The sequence below is a fragment of the Magallana gigas genome, chromosome 10 (genome assembly GCF_963853765.1).
Source record: "Magallana gigas chromosome 10, xbMagGiga1.1, whole genome shotgun sequence".
Lineage (NCBI taxonomy): Eukaryota > Metazoa > Mollusca > Bivalvia > Ostreida > Ostreidae > Magallana > Magallana gigas.
In genome coordinates this window covers 25238606-25261552 of record NC_088862.1, presented here as the reverse complement: position 1 = coordinate 25261552, position 22947 = coordinate 25238606, and the positions used below count along the sequence as shown (strand labels likewise).

The 22947-nt window shown below is 34.0% G+C and overlaps 3 protein-coding genes across 5 annotated transcripts; 2 read left to right on the top strand and 1 right to left on the bottom strand.

Moving 5' to 3' along the window:
• Positions 1 to 4802: 4802 nt before the first annotated feature.
• On the top strand, positions 4803 to 10275 carry LOC105335961 (leucine-rich repeat-containing protein 46). The gene is made up of 7 exons (XM_066072866.1): positions 4803 to 4962; positions 5438 to 5525; positions 6044 to 6155; positions 6504 to 6660; positions 7203 to 7272; positions 9011 to 9183; positions 9314 to 10275. The coding sequence occupies exons 1-7, from the start codon at positions 4893 to 4895 to the stop codon at positions 9481 to 9483; spliced, it is 840 nt and encodes a 279-aa protein (XP_065928938.1). The 5' UTR covers positions 4803 to 4892; the 3' UTR covers positions 9484 to 10275.
• Positions 10276 to 11637: 1362 nt separating this feature from the next.
• On the top strand, positions 11638 to 15725 carry LOC105335960 (SH3 domain-binding protein 5-like). 2 transcript variants are annotated; one of them, XM_034453791.2, is made up of 7 exons: positions 11638 to 11928; positions 13126 to 13188; positions 13447 to 13575; positions 13667 to 13831; positions 14089 to 14219; positions 14379 to 14629; positions 15105 to 15725. In XM_034453791.2, the coding sequence occupies exons 1-7, from the start codon at positions 11794 to 11796 to the stop codon at positions 15695 to 15697; spliced, it is 1467 nt and encodes a 488-aa protein (XP_034309682.2). In that variant the 5' UTR covers positions 11638 to 11793; the 3' UTR covers positions 15698 to 15725. The 2 variants fall into 2 exon arrangements, with proteins under 2 accessions (XP_034309682.2, XP_065928937.1); XM_066072865.1 differs by lacking the exon at positions 11638 to 11928 and adding an exon at positions 11987 to 12070.
• LOC105335959 (uncharacterized) lies at positions 15726 to 21448 on the bottom strand. Of its 2 annotated transcripts, XM_011440105.4 has the most exons (5): positions 21183 to 21448; positions 19088 to 20799; positions 18261 to 18278; positions 17213 to 17509; positions 15726 to 17028 (listed from the first exon to the last, which is right to left on the bottom strand). In XM_011440105.4, the coding sequence occupies exons 2-5, from the start codon at positions 20721 to 20723 to the stop codon at positions 16691 to 16693; spliced, it is 2289 nt and encodes a 762-aa protein (XP_011438407.3). In that variant the 5' UTR covers positions 20724 to 20799; positions 21183 to 21448; the 3' UTR covers positions 15726 to 16690. The 2 variants fall into 2 exon arrangements, with proteins under 2 accessions (XP_011438407.3, XP_011438408.3); XM_011440106.4 differs by lacking the exon at positions 18261 to 18278.
• Between the last annotated feature and the right edge of the window lie 1499 nt (positions 21449 to 22947).

Below are 22947 nucleotides of genomic sequence, written 5' to 3'. Positions count from 1 at the left end.
GACTTGTGATCTGTACTTGTTTTTTACTGGAATATTTTTTTTAGATATTCATTTTTATCCCCAAACTGCAAATTTTTCGCTTACATTGTATTTGACATTTGTACAGTTTATTTATCACAATATCTTTCATTATCAAAAAATTCCCTGTTAATTTGAGTGACTTTTTTCAGGTGTGTTATTCCACCTCAATGCCGAGTTTATGATGAATAAGCGATTTATAAACGAGATAAATTGTGACAGATAGAAGAGAGTGTACGCAGTTCGCGGCTAGTTACAGTGTATATGTAAACAGAAGAGATTGAACGGAGCACTAACGCGAACGCAAAGTGAGCACAGAAAGCAAGCTGCAATCACTATAACCGCAAAAAAATAATTTACCAGTACTTGGAATGGAATTCAATATTGAATGTACACTATCAATAGTAGTAGTTTCATTATTTACCAACTGTTTAATGAAGGTTCACATTTCACACTCTCCGATTAACAAACTTTAATAGTAGTAGTAGTTTATTGGCGTATGTACATTACATACCTTGCCATAGCATACAATCTAACAGTACCTTACAATAACTGTGGGTACAGGTGGGAGGCAGGTTATATAGATATATATAAAAAGTATAAAGTGGGTGAAAAAATATCAAAAAGACAAACAAGGCAGTAGTTATATATAAACTTAATTTACGCTTATTCACGTCTGATGGCAAAATTTTCCCTCTTACTAAAACATTCGTACACATATTTACCCAGTTTTTTTAACATAAATATAGAATCAGAATTGAGTAAATCAATTAATTTTTCCATACTTGGTTGTACATAGAAGTATTTCTTAATATATTATGTTTTACGGTGCGACCGTTGGAGCGAGCACAGCATGTGATCAAACAATGAATTATAATAAATCAATAAAATATAATTTACAACGTGAAATTTGAAGGCAAAAAAATAAAACATACCTATTTTTCAGTAAATTTTCATTATTCATAGTTTATAAGATTTGTTGTTATACTTTCATGTTAAATACTGAAATCTGATTGGTTAAGACGCAGTTAATAATATTTACTATTACCCTCAGCGTTAGCAACGCACTTGGCAACGGGTAACATTAAAAAATATTACATGCGCGAAAATTATGCGCGTACGGTTCGCTGTAGAATTCACGTTATTCCTATATAAAAGCAGTAAAATTTTCTTAAAAATTTTAAAAAAGACATTCAGTATAACAAAATAAATAGTGCCTGTTTGGGAGGATAACAGTTGAAATTGACACCCCTCGAAAACCATTGTCAACCTCCGCTTCGCGTCGGTTGACAATGGTTTTCTCGGGGTGTCAATTTCAACTGTTACCCTCCCAAACAGGCACTATTTATATATTATTATTTATTTATTTATATGTAGAACAATACTTTAATCTCAGATACAATGTTGTTAAATAATAAAGATTTTAATATATAAATATTCATTGTATCACACTCTGGTTTTCACCGTCGTGATGTTTGGGGAATAGCTCAGCAGATTTGTGGCTATGTGAGGAACTCACGTTCACAATACCTGAGGAATCAAAATCAAAATCCGTAGAAATTAATTAAAAGATGTTTATTTCGATGAGCCGCAATTGGAAAGTGGTTTCAAATCACAAATATAAAAATATAAAGTTGTACAATTTCAGAGATTAAAAGCATTATCTAAAACACAAATGATGATGTAAACAAACATGTAAACACGAGTGAAAATAACGTACAGTACACATAAAAAGAAATCAAAACAAGATCAAGCACACGGCTTACCTATAAAATGTTTCCTTTGTAATAACATAATGGATCGAAAATGAATTATCGAAAGAATAAAATAATTACTTAAGATTTTGACATGTTTTAGAATTTAGCGGATAAAATTTCTATTTTCGTTTTGTATAGGTTAGCTTGTTTATCTCTTAGCACAGAAGAGTTCTGTTATAGTTAAGTTTAAATTGATAAATTTTAAACTTTTAATGTAACAATTGCACTGTATTTCCTCTTTTAAAGTCAGTTCATTCCCCCTTTTTTTTTGCAGTACCAGTAGACATTTTTTCTTAAACTTTACATATAAAACTTGACTCATCATAGAGCTCCCCCCCCCCCCCCCCCCCCAAGCTAAAAAAAAAATATTTCATTTTTGTCAATTTATACAAAGAAAATCGACTTACCATGGATTTGCCCCCTCCACTTTTTTAAAAAAAAATAATGTTTAATTTTTTTTTTAATTTACGCTTAAAAATATGTGCTTATCATGTTAAAAGAACATGGTGTTGCTTGAAATAAATGGAAGTGAAAATAAAGAAACCATTGAACTGCTAAAGAGCTGAAGGATTAGAATTTTCATTATTTTTTTTTTTTTTTTTTTTTTTTGCTTGCAAAGATTTTTTGGATGAGGCTGCCATCCACCCCCCCCCCCCCCCACCCACCCACCTCCTTTAAAAAAAGGCGCTGCTACGTATACATTTCAGGAAATTACTGTAATTAAAGTGAATAAAATAAATGTGAGCATTCATCCAAATGAGTGCATTTATTTACAACTGTTTCCTGTATCTGAAGAAATGTCCTTATTCGTCAGCTGTTCTTTAGCTTAGCCTTTGCAAGATTTTAAGAGGATTTTGGTCATTTCAGCAGATTTACAGTATCTTCGGTTAGAGCAATTTCCCCTTATCAGTGCTTATTGTGACGTCAAAGGTGACGTTGGTTAAGTGCCGTCTTACTCTTTAAAACTCCCCTGAGAAATAAAAGTATACGAAGTATACTGTTTTATTTTTACTTAAAAAGCATGATGTTCTTAAAATTACACATCTCATAAGCTTTTCAAAGGTTTTACTTTGATTCTCGGGAGAACGTGATCGAGGTTGGAACGTGAGGTTGGAAACCATTGGTACTATGAATTGTGGGTCAAAATTTAATATTTACATTCTACTGTGTTTTCTCATTAAATTCCGTGATGTTTAAATGCCTCTAAATGCAACACCTATTCACTGCGTATGAATTTACAAGTAATTTACATAAGTAGTTCTCAAACAGTGATTTCTATGTTATCGGTTAAAAAATGTATTTCATAAATGTTGTCAAAACACCATGTTTTATAATTATTCAACAAAACAGTTGACTTTATTGTTAAAACCAAAATTTCAATAGTTACTTTTCATGGATTATATTTTCAGGCTCGTCGATCTCATCTCAAATGTCTCTGTTATAACCAGTTTAAACCGGTTTTACAAATCAGCTGTTCTTGCTGTTACTAATTTACTCCTTCCGTGATCTGCACTTTATATCGATTTATTTAAGTAAACAATTGGTTTCTTCAGTAGGGGAATGTAAATATAAGCATTAAATGATTTATTTTTGACGTCGTCGTGTCAATAACTGCCGTCAGATGAGCAGACAAATTATCATAACGCGCTAACGCGCGTTATTCAATTTGTCTGCTCACCTGACGGCAGTTATTGACACGACGACGTCAAAAATAAATCATTCAATGCTATACTGACGCCGAAAAAAATCTATCGGATCAATGTGTAAACCTTTGTGACGTCACTCGATTATTTTTGATTGAGAGTGTACTGAGGTGAACTTTAGAGGTAGCATAGCATTGACTGTATGTCGTATACATCGTTATTGTTTTATATTGTCTTGCTGATTCTCGTGAGAGTGTGAAGTGATAAAAATTGCCATGTTTACAGGGAACTACTGGGACGATTAAAACAGTGCATTACTGGTCCGATTTAATGACGCTAAAAAAATCCGTTGAATGAATGTGCAACTAGTCCGAATTTTCTATTCACACACGCCTTGCCGGTAGAGCTCGCTGCGCGCCGGCGAGCTGCGCTCGCTATAATTTCCTTAATTAACTCCGTGTAAAAATCACATACCAAAACAAAATGGTATTCATCTTCGACATCGTTTGAATTACAATATATACATTTCCTTTCATTGATAGGACATTTTTTATCATATCCATCCGATTCGATTCGTAGACGATGTGATGATAATCTAAGGCTTTCCTAGTATGTTTATCATATAATATGTGATTTAGATAATCTGCCTGGTGCACAGGCAAGTTTAGATATTTATATAGACGTAAAGGGTGAGCATTTTCAATTTCTACTCTTAAATTTTGGCAAAAACAATCTGACAATCTTTGCTCAAAATATACATAAAACATTTTTTTCATTTATTTTAATAGTCAACATGCTAATAATTATTTTAATTTGCTTTATTACATTTTCCGTCGATATCAGCTCTAAATGTAATAACATGAAATGTAATCATTAAATTTTATTACATTATAATTGTGAATTACATTTCGCGTTGCTACAGTTCATTCACTGACTTGTAGAATCAAATACACTGAACGCAACGCCATCCAGGGCTGATTTATAAAAAACCGATCGATTTTGGCTGTCTATGAATGATTTTTTTTTTCAAAACGAATCAAAAGAAAGAAGATCAATATTTGACAGCTTGTTCTAATGAGAAGAATGTCAGTATTTGAGTAAATTACAGATACATGTACATGTACTGTAGTTACAATTGCAATCTAATTACATGTATTCGTTTCATAGTGACCCATGCTTCAAAAACGACCGAGAATCATCTTTTGAGAGGGTCGTTTCCCTTGTCTAATATTATTTTTTATTATTTTGTTTATTTATTTTTCTGTTGTTTTGTATTCTAAGTCCCATTGTAGGCCTTTGTAAAAGTTGCTGATTTCCTGTTTCCATTTCGGAGATATCATATCTGTACATGATCGGTTCTTTTCCTATGCAGTCTGCAAAGCGTTTTAAATAAACGTCTATCAACGTTGCTGAATCAAGTTCAATATTGAGTGTGTGTTGTCGATGTAAACAAACCGTGAACAAAGTGCACGCGATGGATGAAAACGAATCCCTTGAGATGGAGCGAGAAGATTTAGGGAGATATGCTGACCTTTTCTCTTTTGGTATTTACTTAATGTACAAATGTATTTCTATTTAACCTTGATTTAACTTAACTGTCTTAACAGCAATGTGCTGAAATCTGCTGATTTACACATTGACTTACTCCCAAACGGCATGCGGAGAATTTTATGGCAAAATTGAACCAACAGTTGGTTTTTTTCATACCTTTTTTTCAGCTTCACATTGCACAATTGTGTCTTCATTATGAGCACTTGATTATTTTGTTATAAAGGTGTTCTATCCAAATAAATTATGATGACTTTTGACTACATTTTCAGATTGTGTCAAGTCTCTGTGGTAAAAAGTGAATAAAATCATTTAATGTTGTTATAGCGTAAATATGTTACATGTACATGCATTAATTAAACTGTGAACAATATCTATAATTTTGTAAGAAAAAAGTTCTGTCAAGAAATGACATTCTAATATGTAATTATCTTGATATATGTTTTATTGACATGGAATTATGTTATTTAGATGCTGTCAAACCAGTGAGGTTATCCCTGCATTTGATCGTAAAGCGACATTTACCACCAGAAGCAAAAGACTGGAGTCATGAAGAAATGTATGTAAAGTTATAACTCGATCTTTCTTTGTTTTTTAATTGCATGAAAAAAAGGTTACATTTATAATCTACTTGTGTGTGGTAGTGTTAGGTATAGGGCATTGGCTTGAGCTCTGGCTAGTGGGTTGACCATAATGTAACAGAGAAAGTATTGCCTCTATGGCACACAAATCCAATAGTCTACCTATCAAGCTAAAGGGTTAACCCACTAACCACTGCTAGACGGAATGTTATATACTTTAAACTCTAGCTACCACATTTGACTTGGATTAAAAATAGAAATATTCCTAAATCAATTATTGCCATTCTAAATTTAAATGAGCATACCCCGGTAGTTTAAATATGTATCATTCATGTTATTGTGTAAATTGAGCGGCATGCAATTTATATTGTAAGTGAAATTAAAAAGAGGTGTATATTATTTGATTATTTTAATCATAATTATATTTATGCTGTTAAGAAATGTCTCCTTTTGTATATGAATTGATTTAACGTTGACAATTTTGAATTTTGAACAGTCTTGAAGCCCTTCAGAAAGTCACCCACATACGACTAGACAGAGAAAACATTTCAGAAATTGATGGCTTAGAGTTGCTGGAAAAGAAAGTCACAAATCTCTACCTACAGCACGTATGTACACATATATTTATATCAAAAATACAATAAACTATTTTCACAGTGTTCAATTATAACAAATATTAAAAAAATAAAAAGGGCAACACTTATTCTTAAATGTTAGGGCTTTTATTTCTGAAATACGAAAGCCAAAATTTTATCATTTATTTATTAGTTTACATCTGTCTGAAAAATAAAAGCAAGATTTTAAAATTCTCGAGATTTGTTTCTCGCGATTAAATGAGGATATTAATTTCTTGGGTTTAATTAGGAATCTACAGTTTTCGCAAACCCATCTCCTTGTTACCATATGAAATGCGTCATCATGATACATGTACACAGCATTTTTCCTCTCTTCAACAGAATCAGATTAAATGTATAGAGAACTTGGAATGCCTGACAAACCTGCGGTTTTTGACTCTTTCCGGTAACCAGATTGAAGTAGTAGAAGGCCTGAAGCACCTACAACATCTCTTTTTCCTGGATCTATCTCTTAACCTCATCAAAGACTTTGACATAGGTAAAACTGTTGTACATGCATCAGGGTTGTCTCTAAGACCCGGGGGGCGGGGAATTTCCCCGCCTATAATGCCTTATTTACCTGACTATTATTGCATTTCAAACACAATGTAGCTATAAGCAAGACCCCCAGACCCCCTTCTACTTTTTTATTTCTTCCTTCTACTTCAATTTTTAGAGACAACCCTGTTCATGGACTTACTTATCCTCCATGTGCTCTGATCGAATGATACATTAAACTTTAAATACATAATGAACAGAATGTTGAAACCTTTTTTTTTTTTAAGTTTACTTTGACATGAATGAAAATTTTGCGATAGAGCTTTATTGTAAGAAATTAGAAATACAAGTATAATGTCGCGATCCAAAGAATTTCCTCTGTGAAAAACGTGAAAAAAAACTTTGTTAAACATTAATTTAAGACACTATTGAACCAATGACATACATGTATAGTTCAAATAAAAACCCAAATTAAAAATGATCTTTTAATTGATGCTATTGTGTGCCAGCCTTTTTTTTTCTTTTTTTTTTTTCATTTTTTAGATGAGTTTCCACAGAGCCTGATCATACTTAATCTAAAAGGAAACCCATGTACCAGTCACCCAGATCACAGGTAAAACTCAGGTGTCTTAATTTGTGGCAGATGTACACCTGTGTACACTCTATGTACATGTACAAGTGTTTTTGCCGTTTTTATGTAAAATACATCTTATATGTTTGTACACCTAAAACAAATATGAAGCCTGGATTGCATAAAGTACAATAATTGTATGCCTTCTGTGTATGAAATTCTATATTAGATTTTTGTAATGATGTATTTATAGATACATGTATGTACACATGTACATGTATATCCCTATCACCATAAGATGTACATCTAATTATGCTTACTACATGGCTATATGTTCTTAGTACATGTATGAAGGTGTATTTACCTGTGTAATCTCTTATGCATTTCTATCATATGTAAAGTCTGGTTATAAAACACTAGGAGATGCTTATTTACATGTACGTTTAGTTTGTATTATTATTATACATATAAATCAGAGGTACAGCCTGTCCTAATATTACTCAGGGGATTATGGACATGTACAACATTTGATATACACGTACAAGGGTATCTATCTTTCTAATATCACATATATATCTGTGTGTACACTCCAAATATGAACAGGGGGTATTTACAAATATGATATTGTTATATTCAGTAGAATATTCTCACTATATAACTCTATATAGACAAATAGTCAATAATTATAGTATTAGCTCGTCCGAAATATATTGACCGGTCAAAATTTTTTTTTAATATTGACCGGCTAGGAATAAAATTTAGAGAATATTCCCTCTTTTTCAATTATTCGCTTCTGATTTGTTGTTTCGAAAACGATGATGTAAATAACTCTTCGCGACTCCAAAACAAAGTGACGTCATAATAGACAGTCGGTCAAGGGATGTAAACAACAGACGCGCAATGCGACGGTTTGCTATCATAACGGATATAAGGATTTGCGAATTACTGTGAAGTAAATTCAGGTAGAACATCTGTATGTTTATTCTAACGGGCGGCGGAATATCACCTGTTACCGTTTGATGCTGAGGATATTTGGAAATGAACTTTGCACATAATTGAAATCGTGAATTCTTTGTTGAGCTGAAAAAATACAGCGATTTCAATTACTTTCTTAATTTTGGTTTGTTTCTTCATATAACAAAACAAATGTTGACTGTGTTTTCGGGCATCATTGATTATATTAGCCCTCTCGGGACGAAAATATTGCCCTCCGCTCCGTGTCGGGCAATATTTCGTCCCTTGTGGGGCTAATATAATCAATGTTGCCCTCAACCCCAGTCAATATTTGTATATTATATATATCTATTACAAAATATATGTTCCATGTAATGTTTTATTTAATATATAAAATCAATTTTACATCGTCCAGACTTCCATTCCCTTAGATTTTAAATAGGATCCTCAAGACCAATCTGTCCCTAATTACATATGTATATATCCCTTTGCACAACTTGTTGTCTTTTTAGTTGACGATTTTTAAAATTAATTAATTCATTCATCCTCCTCATGCATTTCTAAACATAAGGCGGCAACAAGGTCCCTCCATCCACTCCTATTGTTGGCAATTCTAGTGATGTTATTCCAGTTGTACCCTGTACTCTTCATCTTCAATGGTCCTCCTCCAACTGCCCTTTGGTCTTTCTGGTTTTCTCTTTCCGGGTGAGGTCGATCCATTTCACTGCTGTTCTTGGGGTTTTTTCATTGTTTAGTCTTAACACATGGCCAAAGTACCTCTATCTTCATTTTTTAAAATTAAAATTTTTCATTCTGTTTCATTAAGGGGGAGGATCATCCAGGACTTGCCAAAACTCAAACAGCTGGATGAGGTAGAAGTCACTAGTGAAGAAAAACTGGAGGCTGGGTTCAAAACTGAGGAAGATGAAGATGATGATGATGAAGAAGATGAAGAAGAGGATAAACCAGAAGATAAAAAAGAAAAAGCTGGATCAAAAAGTAAATATTTGTTCTCTGAGTTGTCTTTGCCAAATTTTTTCAAAATACTTGGTCTATTTATTCATTTTAATAAATGAAAGTGTAATTGAAGGTGTTTTGTTTTAAAACTTAATTTTTAATGTCAAAACAGATATAGAACAACTGACCAATTCCACACTTGTGAGATCTCAGAACAGGGTAGAACTGGACCTCAGGGAGCATCTGAAACATTCACAAGAGCTAGATCTGATCCGAGAAAAGTACAACATTCCATCATCAAGGACTAATCGGACTCCTAGGACGGAAAAAGCCCTAAAGTAGAGAGCAAGAGAGAGTCTGAGAGAGAGAGAGAGAGAGAGAGAGAGAGAGAGAGAGAGAGAATATAAATATGATAGAACAATACCATATGACCATATGAGAAAATGAATGAGAGAAGGAATGGATAAATGAAAGAATATATACCCCCTACCCCCCAAAAAACCCATAAAAACCAGGCAGAATAATATAAGGTGATAGAGTATGAAAGAGAAAGTCCGAATGATACAAAGAGAGAGAGAGAGAGAATGAGAACAGAATGAGTTCAAGAGATTGTGAAAATAAGATAGACAGATAGTAGGTGCTTATGTCAGTAGAAAGTTTAATATCAACAAAAAAAAGGGCGAGATTAGAGGAGGATTGTATCACATAAAAGTAATAAAAAATATAATGTGACATCAGCTTTATGTAAGATCATATTGGATTCCCTGACAAAGGGGGGTACCAAGTGTGATAAACCCTAGGCCTCAGTGGACAAGTTTTCAACTATGGTACAGATAATGCATTTTTATTATACATGTATGTTATTGTGTTTTGCATTTGAATGGTTAACTAAATGGTTAATTTATTTGTTCAATATCTTTTACACTATGGACAACATTCCCTAATTTATGAATACCAGTATACATATCTCATGTAAATATAAATGTGTCCTTTTTCACGACATTTCGTTAAGTATTTTGTTAGTATTATGCATATTACACTTATATACTTATAGTACGTCCGTCCATTTTTGCACCATCAGTCTGACTGTATTATTTCTATGTCATTCAGAATTTTCCCACACTCTCAAATAAACACTATGTTTTTATTGTCTCTGTTTATTTGAACTATGTCTTTTTTATGATACAATGCATTGACAGTTATTTAATTAAGTTTTTTTTTAAATGACTTAAATTGATTTTTTTGTGCACTGTTAAGCTGCACTAGCTCTATTAATTCATAAATGTTTTATTTATAAAAATTAAAGTGAAAAAAATCTAGCTGGTTTGCTCTTATTTTAAGTTGAACTTTTGGAAAAAAAATGCCTGCATCAATGTTTCAATGGTTTTGAACTACAATGAACATGTTCATGTACTTCCCAACGAATTGATTCATTGAAAATAACAGTTCTATTGAAAATTGTTTTTCTAATTATGTATATATAAATTGATATGATTAATCAATATTTTCCACATTAAACATTAATATTGTATCAAAAATAGTAATTAGACATCTATTTTTTTTTTTTAAATATTCTTGAAAAGTAGGCTATGCGTATTGGCAAAAAATAAAATATAATAAATACCCGTCAGATCCACAAATAAAATATATTTTAAACATTTATTAAGAGGGATATTCTTTCCGAATCACAGCTGTTGAAATGTACAAAAATAACGCACTGTAATAAGTAATAAGATTTTAACGTTAAAGACGATTTTCCACTGTTTTCATTACAAGTATTTGCAATTATATTTTAAGCCTGGGATGTGTGTTACGTTGAAAAAAATATAGTATAAATCGAAGCGACTTTCATCAAGTCTGTTTATTATGTAAAGGAAGCAGTACATGCACAAATTTTGATTGATTCGAATATTCTTGAAATTCATTAAATTAATTTTAATAAATTACACAAAACACACTTGATCGATAGCAATATGAACTAAAAAACAAACAAACCTTTTGTAGGTTATTGAATACCGAGGCATTGTGTTTGTTTGCGTATGCGTGCGTACGTGTGTTAAATCAAGCGTGTAAGTGCATGTATTAATTATGAGAGAAAAAAAAACTGTTCTCAAATGTATGCGTACTTAATTATTTGCTGTACATGTAATTATACAATGCGGGTAAAATGCGTCTTTACATTATGCTATTTATGAAATTATCAAGTATTTTCTGAAATAAATGTCCGCGTTTCTCGATTGCTGAAATTACAACGGATGTACTTATGTTGGTTAGTTTTTTTTAAGGTACATCACTGAAGTATAGGATGCTGTTAAGTATCGCCTGTTTTATTAGCAGTACGTTATCGTTTTGATTTGATTTGCGATCATTCAATATCCCGAGCTCTGACGACTGTTGGTAAAGCCATGCGTTTTAAGAAAGCCATAAAATAAAAGCTGTTACCAACTGTTCACCATTAAGTTTTGTACAAGTAGCATCGATCATTCTAAATTTATGCAAGTAAAAAAAACCCTCTCGAGAACCCCCACGTGTCCATTCAACCAGCGATGAACGTCGTTTAAATATACATATATACACTGTAACACGGCGTACAAACTTTTAAAGATAAAATCAGGATCGAAAGTACACCGATAATTCCCATACAGTCATTTAATGCTTAATGCAATCAATTCAAAAGTTCGTCGGAGTCGATCAGTTATGAGTGAAAGAGGAACTTCCGGCGGATTGACAAATACGACGGATTCCGAATGCCCGGATGACAAGGAAGATTTGGACCCCCGGGTTCAGGTAAAGCAGAAACGCCCCCTTCTGTTTTATTTATACATGTAGCGGGAATTCCCGGTCAAATTAAATGATAACCGCCTGATATGGTAGCAGTTTTGATAAATGCACCATGCATGGCTTTGGAATGTGTTAAACCTACATGCAGGTCTGGGTTTTTTTTATTTGTGTGTACTTTGTATGTAAAAACCATGTTAACTTTTTCGACAGGCTGCAATAACATGTATATCTGTGTATGCAATTATCTTACATCTAGTTCTCCCTTTACAATTGTCGAGAGATCACGGATTGTTGTTGTTTCCTATCACAAAGGTCGGAGTCCACGCTGATAAAACCTTTACAAAACAATCTTGCCCCTAGATAAGTGTCCACCTAAGTTAACGATAACATTTGTCTACGACTGTTGGAATTTTCAATCTATTTCTTACGTGTCAGATGTTTTTTTGGGATTAAAGGGGGAAGTAATATTATGAAGATAATTAAATATTGCTACGTATATACCTATAGCAGGAACATCTTGAAAATGTTAACCACACTTGAAAGAAGTGGTTTTTCGTTAATACTCTCAAACTTCAGGGAAAACATTACATGTACATATGTATTAATTATAAATGAATCAACAAGCGTCTATACTTTTAACGTTATGCTGTTTTCCTGCATTATTCAATTTAAATGTCTGTTCAGCTCCAACAGATGTGTTATCGGTAATTCCAAGATGACGTATAAAACCGTAGTACCCCACCCCACCCCCCCCCCCCAAAAAAAAAAAACAAGAAGAAATTAACAACAGAGGACATTCTCTGATCCCCAAATTTTTTTTCTGGGAAGATGGGGGAAGGGGTTTAGTGTCCAATGGGAGGCCAATTGTCGGTAATTTTATGATGAGAATAAATGGAGTAGTTGCGTTTCTAAAGGGTTTTTCATTGTTAAAGTTCACTCAGCACATGACTGTATATAAACATGTATATTTCAAATCCTATACAGACGTACACCTGTTATGCATGTATAGAATTCGGCGACATGCAAGTTTCAATTAAATTTCAATATCATTGGAGTAAATTTGGAAACTTGCATGCTGAATGAAGTTAAAGAATATATATAAAGTCGAAAATATCAAATGTCAACTTTACTGCAATCAATAATCAATTATGAATAAACATTATAAGTATATTTTTTACAAGAATGATGCACTTTTATTTGCAGGAAGAATTGAACGTTCTAAATCAGACGAGCGCGGATATAAACAAACTTGAAAATGAACTTGATGTAAGTTGAAAAAACTATTTTCATCCTTATATATAATGGCCTTATATAACCATATTTACATCAAAGTGTATTCAACGCAAATTTTTTTTTTAAACTGTGTGTACATATCCCCCCCCCCCCCCCAACAATGTTTTGGTAAATACATGTACATGTAGTTTTTCCTAGATAAACACATATAATAAAGTCAGACTCTTTTAATTTACTCAGAAGAAAACGAAACATGAATTTTATATGTTAAATGGTTACTTTTTTTTAAAGGAAGCAAGGGGTAACTACAAGATTATTTTCACAGAAGCCTCTGATAGACTGGCCCAAGCCGCCGAAAAACGGCGGAAGCCAATTCAGCGTGCGCGAGCGTACTTCGAATTGAAGGAGGAAGCCAAAAGGGTATAAAACATGCTTATTCATAGGGGTTAATTTTCGTGGATTTCATTGATGCCCTTTACATGTACGTAAGATTTAACAAATTTGTTTTCAGGCCCAGGGTGAGTCCCTCAAAGCTGCCCGTCAGTATCAGTCCGCCATCAGTGTGTACCGCGCTGCCAAGGAAACCGTGACGTTGGCGGAAGAGCGGTTGCTGCAGAATGGGGAGGGAAATCTATCAGCCGCCTGGCAGGAAATGATGAACCACGCCACCATGCGGGTAAATAAACAGATAGAATAATTTCATTTGCGTTTCATGAGGCTATGACTGTAACGAGCATATTGCAGAAAAAAAACTCCTCAACAGCACGTTTTGTAAAACTTTACGACAATGACCACTACCTTAATTATAAATAAACCCCTCAAAAGTAACATTGCTCGGCCTTTTTCATCGTATCGAGAATAATTCTCGACTTGACGGAAAAGGCCGACCGATGTTCCGATAAAATCATTATAACCAGTTGTTTTTGACGTCAGGTTATGGACGCCGAGAAAGAAAAGCGAGAAAGCGAGGAGCGGCACCAACTTGCAACGACCAAATGTGCAAACTGTGAGAAGAAATTAAAGCAACTGGAGAAGAAGTTCAGCAAATCCATCCAGAAAGCAGGGTAAGAAAATGCAACAACTAATGTATCAAAATGTTCAAGTACAATTTGCAAGGGGTTTGTAATAGTTAGCAAACAACTCATTGAATGAAAATAATATAAAATTACAGAAATCTTGAATTGTATAAATTTAACTCATTCAAAATTAACTCTAACTTCCAGTCCATATTTTGAGGTAAAACAACAACTGGACATAAAACTGCAACACCAAAAACAGAATGTGACGGATTTGCAGTCGGCCATAAAAGACACAAAGGCTAAGTACTCCAACGCTCTGCGAAATCTCGAGAAAATCTCGGAAGAAATTCACCAGAGCAGGAGAGATAAGATCATGCTCATGTTTCCAAGGCAACCGGGAGTCGGGGCCGAGTCCGGAAGTAGCCTCGCCTCCATGGTTCCGGATTTTAGTCTCGGTATTATGTCATTTAGTTTGTCGAAATCCCCTCATCGCCAAATGTAAAAATGAGATTAATACTCTAAATATATCATATGATATGAATTAATGATAGTAACTAAACGAAGATAGAAGACTACTAAATGAATTTATTATTTATATAAATTTTCTTTTATTCATTCTGATAAAATATTTTTATCGGAATGAACAAAATAAAAATTCATTTTCACCATTGGTCTTAAAATTTATTTGTTAAAATGTTTATCATTGGGCGACACTTTATATATTATAGATTTATACAGCTGTAAATTAATTTTGTAAATACGTTTTCACTATGAATTTCTAAATTCTATAGAAGATACATGTATAATTATATCTTTACAAAATCAGTTTAATTTAAGCGTACGTGTGCATACATGGATACATACACTTCTGAAACATAACGTTGTATCATATTTTTGCAAAAATTATGATGTTTTATTATCATTTTGCAGAGGAATTAGAGAGTGTTTCTGAAATCAGCGATTCGGCCATAGAAGATGATGAACCTGGTGTTAAAGATGAGGGTATTTACATAAACTGTGCTTTCGTCTCAAATGGTGATGACAACAAAAACGGAAGCGACGCAGTTTCAGATACAAAATCCTCGAAAAACCATGAAACAGAAAAAATTTCGCAAACTTTTTATGAATATACAGAAAACAGTGAACAAGAAAGAGATTGTGTGAACAATTTGTCCCAAGAAAGAACAGACGACATCGCTGTTAATGTTGAAGAAAAGTGGGAGCTAGGATTTAAAAGTAAAGTGTCGCTAGGAAATACAGACGATTCAACGCCAGAGAGTAAAGACAATTCGGTGTTAAGAAATTCAAACTCAGACAAATTGGCACTAGGAAATTCAGATAAATTAGTGCAAAGATTAATGAACGAGGAGGTTAACGAGAACTCGAAAGGATGTTTACCAGAGAATACTCAGTCTGACGACTCGGTGCTGAACAATTTTGATAATCTGACGGTAAAGAATAGAGAGGAATCTGTAAATAATAGAAACGAGGAGGCGAAAAGTAAAGAACATATAGAATCTTAATTATAGCAAAATAAAAACATCAAATACATTCAGCTTGAAAATTTGTATCTTAGGAATTTTAATTTTGATGTTCAAACACAAGTGTCAAGACAGACGAACAAGTTAAAGTCTATAATGTTTCACTTTTCTTATAAATAATACCTAATTAACAAAATTAATTTATATAATCAAAGTATGTGTGTATGAATATGATTGTGATTCTAGAATATCTCCAACAATTAATCTAACTTAATCAAACTCTAAACTTTTAGAGAAAAATGCATGACTGTATTACTTGTAAACCCCATACATTCTGGCAGTTAGCTCCACATTTTTTCTCCATAAACAAAATAATGAAAAACATCAAACAATACAAGTCAAATATTTTTCGAGACGAATGTCTAACTAACAGGACCGATTGAAAGTTTTGATGTAAAAAAAAAATCATTTGCAACACAAACACTAATCGCTAAGGTTATTTTGAGTAAGTGTCGACTGCTTTATCAATTGTCCCATCATTTCACATTCACTTGTCTAATATCCAAATCTTTGTCAATAATATATGTACGTTAAATTATACAAACGCACTTGAATATATATTACAAATATTGACGAATTACAAACGGATCTTTTATATCGAGCTCAGTACAATGTACATGTAGTTGATTACTCATGCCAATATAACACCAAGTATTAATAATCATTATAATCCAGAGGCCAGTGCTTACAATGCATTAAGATTTTGCAAAAGAATAAGCATTATGCTTGCGATCTTTTACTGCATAAAAATTTCACAAACAACAAAAAAGAAGAAAAACAACTTAAAAAAAATGTATGAACTTTTCCCCAACAAGGAAGTTTTAAAATACAACCATATTGGTTTAAATAACATCACAAATGGTATTTGTAAAATTAATACTGTAGACAAGTTGCAGAGAAGTGCTTATGCCTGTCACTGGACATGCCTCTTATGATTTTAAAAAAAGTATAACCATGTAACCTTTAACCTTAATTTCATTGTATACATTGAATGAACACAGGGAGTTTAGAGGAACAGCCATTCACCTTCAGCGCAGACTCGCACGCTGTCAATCTCTTCTCACTTCCGGTACAAGTAATATTCGAATAGAAAACGGACGTGTCCGGATGATAGGTCATGACCTCTTCGGTAGGGGGCGTGGCCATACCGCCGTTGTAGCCTAGCTGTTGACACACCACCTTGCTGTTGTTTTCGGTCCAGTTATCACTGCAGACTGGGATCCACTCCTCGCGGTGGTGGATCTCAAGAAAGCCTGTATTTCTTTTTACCTTCAAGTCATCCTTGGACTCGAACCATAGTCGAATCATATTATCTAAAATCAAAATTTAAGGATTTAAATGTGAGAAAGTGTATGAAATAAGAAAGAAAACAAACTGATATTAATCAGACATGATGAAATGTACAAAACGGATAATACTTTTTTAAAAATATGAATGATTGACAAGAATGACGGAATAATTTAAAAGTAAATTAACTTAACCGTTTAATTTTCTCACCACAAATCACGCCTGCGTCGTATTTATGATCACATAAACTGGAATCTAAAACAGGTCTAGCTATGGAGCATTGTCTTGACAACAAACAGGTAAAATTCATATTCCAGAATACTCCGCTTCCTTCCCCGAAATACCCGGGCTCTGACGCAATTCCGCCGAGGTAGCCAAGGTGACGACATATGTACGAAGCCTCGACATGACTCAAGGGTTTACAAAGCGACCCCCAGCGGCCTTTCTGGTAGATTTCGACTCGACCTTCATATTCACTGCTTCCGTCCACCATTACAACAAAGGGCTCTAAAATGTAGATACAGATGCGATGAGAACTTAAACCAAGCTACTCAGCCTAACTCATGTTCGTCGAACTTTATCTTTAAGAAGTTTATGTTCATGACGACTTAGCTAATTCACGTAGATTGCGGAAGTCTTGAACGTTTTAACCTTACAGATTACAGACAACATGCTCTACTATAGAAAATATAAACTACAGAATATTTCAGTTATCGGTCGTCCATTCCAGATTTTTCATCCATAAAGAATCATGATATTGTATTACATGTAATTGAAAAAAGAAACCTAGTCTAATGCTTACCATAGAGCGGGTTTATTGATTAAAGCTTTTTAATAATCGTATGCAAATATTTATACAATTTGTCAAAAATTGACGAACTTTTACAGTAAGCTTTAAACAAATTAAAAATTGAGCATTGTGTATACTGCGCAAAGCATTATATACATGTACACTACCCAAAGTGAAATGGCGATAAAAAGCAAAATTAATGTGCAATACTGACATGCATATTACGGAGGAGAACCGATCTGTTAATATAAAAACTGCATGTGAGGATGCTATAATAATCTTTCGTTGTGTTGGTGTACATGTATCAATGTTTTCTGCTATAAGGATAAAACGTGGGTGTTTCTCGCACGATTCGCAAAGTGCATTTGAGATAAAGAGCGTTTTATCTTGATCTTTACAGAGCGATTTTACCAATGAGTAATAATTGTTTACAAACAAATACAGCATCAGAGGAATATATAATTATACCGTGAGACTGGCGTGTTTCTAAAATAAATAAAACGGACAACAACAGTAGTTTGTGTGGCTATTATGCTGCAAAACAGTGTCCAGTCTAACCTGTAAACAATCTACCGCATAAAAAATGTTATTATAGAGACAATGGAGCTAAAACAAAAATAGTATAGATATTATAGAGTACACTGACAATTAACCACCATTTACATGTACTAGTATATACTGTAGATTTCTATTTTAACGCGAGAAAAAATCATTTTCGTAACGTTGGGAGAAATTCTTAATTATTTTAAGATAGCGGATTTATTTCTCTGATAGAAATTGTACCAAAAGTTTGGCGCTCGCGATTTAATATTCTCGCAGCGGATTTGCGTAATTAAGTTCTCACGTAAATTAAGGAATCTACAGTACTGTCTGTCACTTAATCTAACCAAAGTCTGTCATCCTATACACCACCGTTCATAATTAAAACATTAGTTTGGAGTATCAAGTCTTTTTCATGTAATACTATTATATGATTATGGCAGATCCAAGAATTATCCTCAGCGGAAGGGGGAGTGGGTCGATCATACATTAAAAAACAAAGTTCTAATAAAAATATATACCTCGGTATCCCACAAGGAAGGGATCTTGACCATTCGCCGATGCAACCCCACCATAGGGCATGCATGTAATACTAAATTAGATACCATTAAAATTACCATATAACAGAACTTGTACATTGTAGTTTACAATAGTTTAACGGCACAGATATATACATATTACTTAAGTTGTTAAGTTGTGTGTACCTTGATAAATTATATCTACCCAGTATGGGCATGCAAGATTGCAATACAGACCTGGCTCTCCCAGAAGACGAGTCAAAGCCGGAAGTATACGATTGACTCTTTTGTTTGTCTCGTACACGAATTCAAACTGTGTCTGTAGCTCAATCGTCTGATTGAGACTCAACAATCCTTCAGCAGATTCTACATCCTTTTCAGAGAAGGTCTTCGTGTCTTGGTTTCTGGGAGTGCTAGACATAAGATTGGGATCGTCTGACAGATGTGGACCATTTTGGTAACCTTGGTCCTTGAGAGTGTTAGGGGTTTTGGAATTCTGAAGCGAGGCTGACCGGAAGGCCATTTTCGCCGTAACCAAAGTCTGGTTGATTTGATTTTCAAGAAACTGTAAGTTGGAAAAGATGTAGGGAATCCAACCAGTGTTGGATGCAATGGCTTCCACGATATGAAACACCGCCCTCGTGTTGTTCGAAATCTCCTCCAAATGGAAATCAATTTGTCCACTAAGCATTTCCGGATGCGGAGTCTCTTCTTCGCTCCTTATTTCCTGGAGTTTGAACACTTCGTTATTAAGCTGTTGTATCGTAGTTTTTAGTTCATTCTGAGACGATCTTGTCATCTCGGCGATCACATCTAACACCTGGGATCCGTTTCTGTACATGAGTTGAATTTCTTCCATTACTGCCGAAGTTATTTCACAATTCTTAGACGACTTCTCAACAATAATGTCATTAACATCATTAGGTATCACATTACTGATGTCATCTTGTCTTTCAGCATTCTGTACGTATCCACTCGTCAGATTTACCTGTAGTTCCAGGAAATGTTTGATGTCTTCGCGCAATTTGACCTGATCGTCTGCTACAGATTCCGTCGCTCCGACAATGCGTTCCACCAGATCACCAGTGTGTCTGTAGAATCGTATCGAATCCAAAACGTTATCATTAAACTCTTGTAGTCTCTCTTCTAGCAACCTCCTTGCGGTTGCATTTATATCAACGTTCACGGGATCGATTGTCACATTCATATTGCTTATCACACTCATCGTCGCATTCTCAAAGTTCGCTATTTTGTTAATCGTCATGTTCTCCAAATCGTCGATCCTCGTCTGCACTTTGGCCAGAGATTCCGAACAAATCTGCTTCGTTCTGTCTCGTTCAGAGACGACAATCTCTCGAAGAACGCTAGCTACTTCGTCTTGCTGGATCGCTGTGTCATTCATGGCCTTGATTATGGACTTTTCAACCAATGCAACCTTCATTCCAAGCTCATGGGACATACTCCCCATTCGTTCGGCCATTTTGTCAAACGACTCTTGATTCATCATGGCGGCATTCTTGACTTCTCGCTTTATTAGCAACAGCGACGTGGCTAGCTCCCCGTTCCCAATGTCTTGTTGCTCTAGACGAGTGCCGAGGTTCTGTAATAGATTATCCACTGTGTGAAGATGGGTGTTGACCGTTCTGAATTGCCTTAAGTTGTAATACTGTAAAGTATTCAATCCCCGTTCCATCGTGTTTATTCGGGTACTTAGGGATTCAAATTTTTCGTCGACGCTTCGTAAGATGGAAGTGAGGATGGATTCTTCTAACGGATCCATGTCGGCTGTCAAGTTGAAATTGTTGCTGAGTTGTCCAGACACTGTAGTCGTTATCGCGAAAACTAAAAGTACTACACTGGATATGGGTGCCATCCTGAAACTTTTTTTTAAACTACTCAACTAGCCGTGCACTCTTATGATGGCAATCAGCTTGTCTTTAGAACGAGATCTACAACAAAATAGCACGATAACGTTTTAAATGATGCTATTGTAAGCTATCAGTCATGTTACTTGTACTGTACCCTAATGAAAAAATATGATTTATTTGAATGAAAATTAGCGTAAGCGATATGAATATTTTTTTTCTGTTGAAGCATGATTATTTGTAGGGCTCAACATTTGTGGATTTTATGGTGACAGCAGATATACCAATTGACATCATCTCAGATGCCAGAATTATCACAGTCTTTGTCCATTGTGCCTACTTGCTAAACCATTTTTAAATTTATTCAAACAAACCCTTGGACAATCCACAAATATTGACCCAAAACAAATTATAAATTAATTCAACAGCATTTCAAAATATTCACAGAACAGAAGCCCGGCACCAACCTTATAAAGAGGGGGGTATGTCCAATTTATCCATCTTTGTACACATTAGACACAATTCGGGAACCGACACAGGCAGACATGCTGACATTCAATTCCTGTAGCATATTTTCACATCCTCCGAGGGTAAGCTCGATCAATTCATTTGGCGGGGTCGTGGAAGAAGAGCAGTGTTTATACGCGGGGCTTAGATTGTTTTATCTGTCTGTAGTATGGGGATAACTCTACACGCAGAGTATGTGCGGAGATTAAAAGAGAGAGATGCTGGCGGTGATAAGACTTGTTTCTTAAAGATTATTTGATTGCCTGATGCTCGGGCAAAACAGACATGGCTAATGTGATCTTAAAATTGTGATAACTGCATCTCCTCTTCTAACAGCTGTATATCAGCGTTTTAACATTAAAACGTCTTTGTTATTAAGTTTATTCATGAATATTTTCAGTAAGATATAGTTAATTGCTTAATTTATTTAGACACTACTACAGTATATAATATATCTCTGAGATTTTTTTCTAATTCCTTCGTGATCTGTGTCATTTTTGTTGTATAACAAGAGTAAAGTGCAATAAGAATTAGAATATTCTGCGAATGTTTTTTTAAAATGAATTTTGTTTTGTGCATTATATCAATATTTTTATCACGTGCACATACTTTATTTTATCATCTATATAATACAAATATTTATAATTCCTATATAAACTGCCACTGTTTAGATTTACTACATGTTCATGACATTGTATAACATGTACAGTATATTATGATGAATAGTGTTTTGTAAAGTATTTTAGGTCAAGGAAGCAGCCCGCTTTTTTTAGAATTGAATTACTGGAATAATTTCTTAGAAAGATGACATTGTGTATTTTTCCTGCCTAAATCATCCATATTTCATGCAATTATATAATATATAATTTGACACTTTTGTTACTTTTTAGGATAGGCCTTTTCTCAATATACAAAACATTCAATATTAAAATAACAACTTTATAAATTATAATGTGGTTTTTTTTCAGAAGTTATTGTCAACATAGCATAGATACAGTCATATACAATGTACTTTCCCATGCAATTGAGTTTAATTCAATGAACCTTACGATGCGTTGCTTTTATTGCACTTCATACCTTGTAAAATCTATAGAAACATTTTGTTTTTGATTTAGTTAACATTTACCTTTTTGAATAATCCTTATAGATTAAGTAAAAGTGCGTACGTTATTTGTTATTATGATTTCATGACAAAAAAAATCAATTTTCGTTTTTACCATTGGACAGCAACTTCATAATTGGCACATTGCCTAAAATTGGCGTTTTCAACGGCATCACGTGGTTGTTTCGATCGTTGTTGTAATACACAGTCTGCCAAACTAAAAATTGATATGTGTCAAATGACATTATATAAAAAGTGCTTGTTGTGTTACCCTTTGCCAAGTGTGTTACTACCGCTGAGGGTAATAGAACGGATTATAAACTGTATCTAAACCAATCAAATTTCAAAGTTTAACATGAAACTCTTTTGGGCAGAAGCGGGGTTAACATGACAAAGATAAATTCAAATGTCAATATATGATTGTTTACATAGTGCAATGATTAAAAGCAATTACAACGAAATAAGAGTTGATTCTTTCCTTTACGGGGCTGGCAATGTCTTTTAAAACAATAGAAGAAGCTAGTAAAATGACGATTACTATAGTAAAATGTCCAATAACTTTTTCTTTATTCGAGAATGTGTTCATTGATAAGAGTAATTAGTCCAAAACTACATGTAGCGCG